The following is a 10,105-nucleotide window of genomic DNA, read 5'->3' on the forward strand; positions in this document are numbered from 1 at the left end:
TCTTAAAAAAATGACATTAACATATTCCTACTTGAATTTATTTTCTTAACTGCCCCTTCTTTTTTAAAATAATTCCGGAAAAGTCGGTCCTTTCGTTGCATTATTCCCAAAACTTATTCTTCAGACTTAAAATAAAGTTTGGCACAAAAGACAAAAGGTTTGCCACATTATCTAATCGGTCCACACAATCTATTGAGGCGATCATGTTCATGTTGTGGGGTAGGCCCCAATAAACAAGGCACATAGTTCCAGACTTCTTCACCTATAAATGTTCATCCATGGCACTTGCCTGACTCCCCCGGAGCTACCCAATTCCTCACACCTCCTCAACCTTTCTTCCTCTCTGTATTTTTGTAGGGAGAAGAGATTTTCATCATAGATTGCGTGGGGATGGGTGTGGATTCCTGGTTCCTGGAAGAGCTCGCCATGGATGCGAGCCTGCCTTCGCTCTGGGGCTTCCATGAGGTCAGTCCTATTTCTCTCTTCTCTCTGATGGAGACACTGTTCTAAGCTTATTTGATTAGGAGTATTTGTCTCCCCAACGTTTTAGTGTTCGGTGAGTGGAAAAGGTTGACATCCTACTGGGTTAGGCAAAAGTTTCTGGTTCTATTCGTCAAATGTGAATTTGTGGAAAAACTCTACTTGCTCTTTAGATTCTTGCCTGGCACAGAGATGTCGGTGTCTTGTTAGCTTTTTTGATGGAACCCTTTCATGTTCTCTAACAGTTGGCCTTAGATTTAGATTTAGATTTAGATCTAAAGTAAAAGACGAAAGCGATGACAATAATTTTACCGCTCTGCTGTTTCTGAAACAAAACAGAGCATGGAGGAGCTGAAGCAGAAGCTGCTGTGCACGACTCTGGAGCTGGAAGCAGTGAAAGCGAACGCCAAGGAGGAGATGAGGAAGAGCGAGCAGAGCATCGATCAGCTGCTGAAGCTACTCCAAGTGATCACCCACGAGAGAGACGAAGCTAGAAGTCAGCTCGAGCTCCTGCTCTCGAAGCTCAAGCAGATCCCTAGAACAAGAGAGCTCCGCCTCTCCCCCATGCCGGACTGCGTCACCGGCGAATGCGGCTCCTCCTCCTCCCCCGTCGGATCGCCGGAATTGCCGAGCGTTAAGCTTGTCGCCGCCGGCGCGACCCACACGGGGAGATCCGATCACAGAGATGCAGGCGCAGTGATGGATTGGCTGGCCATGAACAGGCCGCTGCCGCAGAAGGGGAAGCTCTTGCAGGCGGTTATGGAAGCGGGGCCCACGCTGCAGACGCTGCTGCTCGCGGGGCCACTGCCCCGGTGGAGGAATCCGCCGCCACTGCAGCAGGCGTTTCAGGTGCCTCCTGCGGTTGTGAAAGCACCCATTCCGGCGGTGTTGAATTTGGCGATGAAGAGACCAACGGCCCTGGTTGCGCCGGGCACGAACATGGATGCCAAGAGACAGAGAACTCACTGCATGTGACTAGGAAGATAAGGCTTACGTTTATATCTATATATATATAATGGTTAGTTTAACATGTTTATGATGTAAATTGAAGGAGTATTTTCTTTTTTTTGATGCCCAGACTTTAGTGTTGTAATTCTGAAGGTAGATGATTTTCTCTCTAATTTGCTTATTGAAGTTCATTTGGGATTTAAACTTAGAATTCAACAATGGTCTACCATGTCCAAAATGAAGAGTGTGAAGTCTTTGTATATCATGTGCATTATTTATTTCTTTTAAAAAAAATCATGATTAATTAGTTTATTACAAATGCATTCACTTGTATATCGACGACACTACTACATCAGAACAGGACATGTCATAGCCACTTGACAATGCCTTACAATTTATCTAGGGCAGTGGCTTACAATTTGTTAATAATTGTGAGAAGCAAGCCTGAAGATTGACACTTCAAGTATAGAGAGACAAGGCCAGATATAAATAATATCTAATAAAAATATTTTAGAACCACAAGTTCCAAGATAAAGATAGAATTATCAATTTTAATTAATCAAGTCACATGAATATGAACACACAGGAGAAAATTATTAAAGGATACATGTTACTCTAAGGATAAAGAATTATAACTAATTCGGATCTAGTTGTGATTACCTGCATCAACTGTCCATTCGCCCATCGGAATGACTATGTAGAAAGATAAATTAATCTTCATGCATCAATAGATTCATTTGTTGTTCCATATCTATCTATCTATTCTTCGGCTTGCTCATGCTTCCATTAATCAATCAAACAGGTTGTTGGAAAGGGGCTGAGACAGAGAAAAGGTTGTACATATATTCTTCTTTGATCCATAGGCCCTAGATTTGTTTATGTATCAAAACAAGAACCCCTATCAAGGTTTGTAGTCTAGCTACATTTTCTACAGCTGATACAAGAAAGTATCCTACATTTGCCTATCATGGTAAATAACCCCAATCAGCTTGATTCGTTTATGAATCAGAAATAATAACCACCATCATGACATGGTTTTCAGTCTCAATACATTTGGCAGCAAGAGCATAGATAGCTGGCCTCTTTGCCAAAGCAATATGTGCTTGTTCTTCCCTCTTTCACAAAAAATGCCTAAAGTGGACCATTGACATGAATGATCTTTGGATGTTACAAGCAAGTTCGTAGTTTGCTTCAGCTTTGCTACAAGTCGTGTATGATTCCGACAAGTTGGCCTTTGCTAGGTCATTATGCCTATATTTAAACTTTACAATTCCATCAAGATTGAGGCGCGCAAAATTAGTAACTCATGTTAAATCATCAAGACGATTTAAGCATATCTAAAGCTTTTCGTGTCTAAAACGCCTCATTCTATGTATCTTCAGTGTTTTATTTTATTTTGGCCAATTATAAAGATAAAGTAAAATAATTTAGTCACTACACATTACAACCCATACTATATGAAAATTAGATCAATATATATGTTTTGTTTGATCATTGTTAATAGACAACAATATAGATAGTCATGTACAATTAGATCAATATATGCAAGCCCATTTTATTTAATTTATCTTATAATTTCTCACTTGGACGGCATATGTTACGTTATATTTGTGCACTAACAAACAATTTTATGACCTCATCAACATTGCTATCTTCATAAAGCATCTCTATACCACTCTAAATTTGTTAAATTGAGAACTAAAGACTCTGAAACCTTTTGTTTGACATTAGTAATTTGATGTCAATATGCTTTAATCTCGGTGAACTACATGTTGGAGCAAATTTGACCGAAACTACTACAACAGTAGGTAACCTATTTTGGCTAATGTAAAATAGTCTTGACCAAAATTACTTATAGCAATTTTGAGCATGTTGCAGCAATTTTAGACAAAACTGATATAATAGTATTGAAATTCGAGTTTATTGGGGATGACCAAATAGGATAGCTGCCCTTTTAATCCTTTTTTCAATGTGGGGTACCCTTTTGATGTTAACAAAAATAAAGGGTACTATTTTAATTTTTCCCAAGAATAAATTTGCTTCCGTTGATTTTGTGATAAATACATTGATCAACAATATTTCTCTTAAGACTAAAAGAGGTAATCAATCACTTGATTAAATTTTTGTTTGAGATGTCTTTAACCCATAGATAAACTTCTTTAACATGCACAACACATTTTTGAATGATTAGGTTCAGAATTCTTGAGTTGCACCATTTATATTATTTGATCCATGTCACCAATGAGAAATATGATATTCATGTCCAGTTGGTTGTTGGTATAATTGACTTTCAAAGTTTTGATATTTGTTTGACAATATATTTAATGGAGTCTGATCAGATTGATCTACTCAAGTGAGAAATCTAGTCAGATCAAAGTTGACTAAATGACAAGCAAATGGATAGTCTAGTTAGGCCAAGGTTGATAGGATGACTAATAATGGAAAAGTTCAAGTAGGTCAAGAGAAAAATCCTAAGAGAGTGAACTTTAGGTAGTGAGAAGCCTTAGAGGAGTGAACTTCAAGTAAGAGGAAAACCCTAGGAGAGTAAACTCTAAGTAGTGAGAAGTCTTGGAGAAGTAAACTCTAAGCAAAGGGAAAACTCTAAGGGAGTGAACCTTAGGTAGTGAGAAGTCTTAGAGGAGTGAACTCCAAGCAAGTGTGACCTGAAATAAGAAACAATGTTTCAAATTAACCGCATGTGGTCAATCGGACCAACGTATTTGGTAAATCAAAGTATAATATTTTACTTTACTACTTCTATCTATTGTGCTAACTTGGTATTATAGAAAAATCTCATTGGATCAGGTCGATTAGACAATAAGCAGAAGGAAGTCCAAACAGGTTAGCTAAACTAGATGTTTGGCAAGTAAGGTAAAAATCTGGAGAAGAGAAGTCCTTCTGAAAAAAAGGTGTGAGGACATGTTCTCATTTTGAGAACAAACCTTAGGCAATAATCCAACTAAAGGAACTAACTGAGGTTTCTAAATTGAAATCAAGCCGTCCTAATTGTAAGACTCATTCATGTATATTATCTATTATCTAACTCTATTTTACAGAATCATTATTATTAGTACTATGCTAACTTTTATTTAAGAAAAACAAAGGCCTGGGTTGATCAAAGGGTCCGGTCGACAAAACATGGTGGTTAGGTCGATCGATCCTGGCAGACAACCATAGATAAGATTGAGATCCAACAAATAAGGAAACAATCAGTCGACTAGTTAAGAGGATCAGTCGACTAAACAATGATAGAAAGTACAGAAGATATGATCGGATCACGTAGTACAGGAAACTCTTGGGGTTTAGTCGCCTGAACAAGGTTCAGTCAACCGTGAAAGTGAGATTCGCGGAATCAATCATATTACATCAGAGCAAACAAGGAAATGATTGGGGACCAGTTGCCGGAGAGAGGTTCAGTCGTGAACAGTTTCTAGTCGACCAGATGAAGGCTATAAAAGAAGCCTCAAGATCCGAAGCTTTAAAATTTCTCTCTTCGTGATTAGTTTCTAGTTGACCAGATGAAGGCTATAAAAGAAGCCTCAAGATCCAAAGCTTTAAAATTTCTCTCTTCAATCCCTTACCCTCTTGCTACTTAGATCTTACAAGTTTTGCTACTACTACGCCGAGAGTCTCCTTGATAATTTATGTTAAAGTTTCATCTCTCGTTGTCGGTATAATCTTAATTATTGCATTCATTTATTAGGAGAATTGTAAAAGTGTTACAATTTCCTATATATTGTAAATGTACCCTCCTTGCTAAAAGTTCTTTGGAAAGAGTTTTTTCGATTATAAAGCGATCAAGAATCGTGAGCCTTGAAGTAGTAGTCGCTAAACTATGAACTAAGTAAAAAAAATAACTTGTGCTCGTGTGTTTTCTTCTCTCTATTATTTCTATTGCGACTTTGGTTTTTGAAAAAGAAAAGTTTTTAATGAACGAGATTCACCCTTCTCTCTCTCTCATCTATTTCAATCCAATAATTAGTAACAAAGTAAAGTTGCTCTGAATAGGTTTAATCACCTTTTAGAGTTTTTGAAAAAATTTATTCCTTTTTTTAAACAGTTTTTTAATATTTTATTATTGTTTTCCTTTTCTATCACACTACTAACCCAAGACGGTAAAAAAGTCTTGGAACATCTCTTTAGTTTTATAATAGTGCAAAGAAAATGGAGCACAAAGAAGGGAGAAACACCTACGACTCTCCACCATACGATCAAGACGATTTCAATTACTAGAGGCGGACAATGAAATGGTTCGTAGAAAGTGATAGTCTCAACAATTGGATGACATTGAGAAAAAGCCTTCTCGAGACTTAGAGGCAAACACAAAGGTAATAAATATGTTAATTAATATTTTACCTAATGAAATCTGGTGTAGATTAGGAAAGTATAAAAATTCCCACAAGCTACGGACCTTCAAGAGGATCCATCGAAGCTAGAAGATCAAGTCAAATCTGAATCTAGATCCAAATCTGAGTATGAGTCATTATTAGAATCAGACTTAGAAGAACCGAATCAAACCAATTTCATGGCACTAATGGCTAAGGATCAACTAGTTGGCTCTGAATTTGAGTTAGAACAAAAACCCAAGCCCGAATACAAGATGCAAATGGTCAAGGGGAGAATCCCAATGAGGATTTAAAAGGTAAACTTGTAAATTCAAAATTTAAAGTGCATATAACATGTTTTAAGTCCAGTGAAAAAAGGTAATACAAAAGTAAGTGTCCTAAGAGTTGATCCGCACAACCGGAGGCAAAAGATGAATCGATGCTAGGAGTCCGGAAAAGGAAGGAGCACATCACGTGTTTCAAGTGTGAGCATGGCATTACAAAATTCAATGCCCAGATATAATATCCAATGATCTAGGGGAAGCAATCAAAGTTAGTAAGTTTACATTATATGAAAATCTATTTTTTTTTTTACAACACATGTTAGTAATAATAACTTAGCTGATCATTATTGCTCTAGTCTAGATTCTCCTAAAAATTAAATATGTATACTCATTCAAACAAATTAATTAATTCAAATAATTTAATTAATCAAATTAATTCAAATCTAAATAATAATCATTCAAAATTAATTAATAACAAAATTTTAATTAAAAAATTAAAAATAAGAAATTTGTTGGATCAGATATTGGCCAATTAGAGGGGGTGAATAACAACCTACAAAATAAAGTTACAACTTTCTCTTGCTTTAAGCTTGGCAAGGATACATAAATTAATTATTAATAAATAAATTAAAAAACATAAAGTAAGAGACAGAGAGTTACTTGATTATAATCTAGGTGGTTGTTAATCCAAAGTAGTTGAAAAACTCACTAAAAGATCTCTTTCATGAAGGTGGAGTAGCCTCTTATAAACTTTGAAAGATTAAAATAAAATACAGACAATAAATATTAAGTGTTATTGAACTTAGAGGACAATGTCTCTATTTATAGTCCATTAATCAAATATGACTGTTGCTAAGGTGGCACCTTCCGGGTGCTTGGAAGAAATTAGGGCACCTGAGTTGATGAAACTCTATCCATGTCGGCAACGGCTCTGCCAATAGCTCTGCTGACTCAGCATGATTTCGGGCACCTAGAAGCAATTTGGGCGCCTAGACTTCAATCCTCTCTCATCCACTGGCAATGGTCGCAGTGACATGGCAACCCTTCCCAAGCGTCTAGAGTGGATCTAGGCGCCTGGAATCCTAGCGCCTAGAATGGATCCAAGCGCTTGGGATTATTCTTCATTCCGGTAGATTAGGTGATGCTCCAGCCGTTAGGAGTTGAGTTCACTCGAACCCAACTCCGGCCTTCATCTCGAGCAGACTTCCTCTCTAGCTTCTCATCTCTCGAATGCACTACATGTATCCTTCTCGCTCCACCAATGTACTCTTACACAGCTCTTCATCTCTCGGATGCACATAGCCTGTCGACTCCCTTCCCATGCTATCATTTTTGCTCGCCGCATCTTCCACTTGACTTTTTTTATTCCTAAGTCCCTGCACACTTAGACACAAGACTTCAAATCTGCAAGACTTAACTTAACTCAATTGACCATATTAAAAACTAACCCGAGGTACTTACAATATCTTTTTATGATGTTCATCAACCCAAGTTAAGTTTAAGACTAAAAATAATAAATGATTATAAAAATCATAATGTTAAATTTTAAAATTAAGTATAAGATAGAAAATTACAAATGTAAATGTCTGCAAGAAAGAAAATTGTAAACTCCCTTTTAACTTAACCCCTATAATTTCTCCCTCTTTGATCACGTCAAAAAATAAGAAAAAATATAACAAAATGATAAAAAAAAAAAAACTTAGAATTTTTCTAGAGGTGTACATAGATAATCCAAGGTTGTGTCTTTTTATAGAAATTATTTTGCAAAGAAAATAATTTTTATGAATTAAACCTCATTTTTTAAAATATAATTTGAAAAATATTTTTAAGTTTTGAAACATCCTCAAAAATTTTGTTAATGTCAAATAGAACTATTTAGATCATTATAAAAATTTACATGAGAAAACTATTTTTATTTTATCCAAAATAAATATTTTTATATAGAAATATGTATTTTGAAATAAAACGCTTAAAAATAGATTTTGACTTGTAAAAAACTTGTTAATTTTTTTGAACATTAAAAATATAATGGTTATTTGCTAAAAAAATTAAGTTTTTCAAAATTCAATTATTTAAAAAATAATATTAAAAATTCTTTTTTGGGGTAAAGAATTTATAAAAAATTATATATCAATAAAAAATTTTCAAAAATATTTAAACTAACAGATAATATTTTTCTCTATCAGAGAAAATTTTGAAATGATTTAAAATCAGATAGAATGCTCGTGAAAAATTATTTCCATGTAAATACTAACTTTCTAGCAATTAAAAAATCTAGTAAGTTAGAACAGATTTAGGAATCCAAAATAAATTTCTATCTACTAAATTTATTAAATATTTTCATGGAATATTATTTTTTAATATTTTTATAATTTGGCACCTATGGATTCTAATATACCAATTAAGTTCTCCATTATATCTAAAGTTTGAAGCTTATAATTAAAAACTTTGAATTTGAGCATGTTGGACCTTTTTCTAATAATTCTATTTATTCTTTTAATTTTATACTTTCATCCTTAAGCTTGTCAAAATGTTCGACTAGGCATGCATAGTTATTCTTTGAATTAATATACTTTGTCCTAGTTTTACAAAGTGATCTACTTAACATTTTAATAACTTTGTATAATTTATCAGATGGTAAGAGATGTACCTTACTTACTATGTTGAACTCGTCGATAGATGTTTCCCCTTCATTAATACTCTATTCTAAAGTGGCTTCTATTAGGGATCATTGGATCAACTAGAAAGGGGGTTGAATAGCTCGTTATCTTAAATCGCTTTCCTACGTATTCATTAATGCACAACGAAAATACAAAGACAGATACAAATACAAAACTAAAGATAAGAAAGAACAAACAAACCACTACACCTCAATTTACATAGTTCGGAGATAAACCTCCTACTCCATGGCTGTCTGTAAGGTGGACGATCCTGATTTGTCGATGGATGACTTCTCGAAAAACCTCTGGCTAGCACACGTAGCTCCTTGTGGGTAGAGAAACCTCACCGCAACTCTCACAAGAACACTTGAGATGAAAGGGCACTTAGAAGACTATTAATAGGAGTTAACCATCTTTATTTCTTCAACCAAGGTCAGTTATCCCAAGCTCTATTATATAGAGCTTAAAAAACTATTACCAGTTGACTGGTGCTGGCCAATGGTCCTCCATAGAACCCACGATTCTACCAATGGCTCTTTAACAGTCGATTGTTCCTTTCAACCGTCGGACATAGAGACATTTTGTGCCTTATCCTAGTCGACTGGTCTTATACCCAGTCGACTGGTAAAATCTTAAAGCTAGGATTTTCCTTCGCGAGTATATTTCTCTTGCACTCGAACCCTCACAACTCACTTGACTCTTCTTTATAGCTTTGACCTCTTGTCTTCAAGGTTCCTTCCTTTGGCTCTCGTCCCTCGTGTGCATTCAAGCCCGTGGCTTGTCCCAATGTCATCTTTCACGTATGACTCAAAGTGTGCTTCCCTCGACTTATCCTTGCTGTTTTGTCACGATCCCTCAGATGCTTCATCCTTCACCAGACCCTAAGCCATCATGCTAAGTCATATATGTATCTGATGTGTGTAGATTATATTTGTTATTTTATATTATTTAGGGCACATCTTTCCGCATTCATTGCTTGTAATCTATCCTTTTACACCCTTTTCTATCATATTTCAGCATAATTACTATTTTTGTGTCCAAAGATCTGCTCGGTGTTTGTTTTCACTCTTAGGAGTAGTTTGGAGTAGAAAAGGATGTTAAAGACGCAAAATAAGATCAATTAAGAAGACCATGATCCAACCTTGTCTACACCGAGGAGAGAAAAACAAGGATTGGAGTGCCCAAGTCAATTCAAAGGTAAATTGGGTCTGACCATGCCTTGAAGTATAACCAAAAGAAGAAATAAAGGAAGAGGGCATGCCTTGAAGCACGACTAAGGAGAGGACCAATGAAGAAACGGTCCTGGCCATGCCTCAGAGCACGGCCAGGAGTTGCCCGTGCCACTTTCCAGAGTCGATTTAGTCTTGGTCGTACCGTGAGGCATAGCCATGCACTTGAAGAGTGAAAA

The 10,105-nt window shown here is 35.9% G+C and overlaps 1 protein-coding gene across 1 annotated transcript; it reads left to right on the forward strand.

Annotated features, from left to right (window-relative positions):
- The first annotated feature begins 301 nt into the window (after positions 1–301).
- On the forward strand, positions 302–1,649 carry LOC121987730. The gene is made up of 2 exons (XM_042541467.1): positions 302–465; positions 820–1,649. The coding sequence occupies exons 1-2, from the start codon at positions 391–393 to the stop codon at positions 1,453–1,455; spliced, it is 711 nt and encodes a 236-aa protein (XP_042397401.1). The 5' UTR covers positions 302–390; the 3' UTR covers positions 1,456–1,649.
- Positions 1,650–10,105: the final 8,456 nt, after the last annotated feature.

The sequence above is a fragment of the Zingiber officinale genome, chromosome 5B (genome assembly GCF_018446385.1).
Source record: "Zingiber officinale cultivar Zhangliang chromosome 5B, Zo_v1.1, whole genome shotgun sequence".
In the NCBI taxonomy this organism is placed as follows: Eukaryota; Viridiplantae; Streptophyta; class Magnoliopsida; order Zingiberales; family Zingiberaceae; genus Zingiber; species Zingiber officinale.

Excerpts from the sequence above, each read along its gene's own strand:
- LOC121987730 (XM_042541467.1), top strand. The coding sequence starts at position 391 with ATGGGTGTGGATTCCTGGTTCCTGGAAGAGCTCGCCATGGATGCGAGC. Across the intron at positions 466-819 it reads CGCTCTGGGGCTTCCATGAG|AGCATGGAGGAGCTGAAGCA; the intron begins GTCAGTCCTATT and ends GAAACAAAACAG.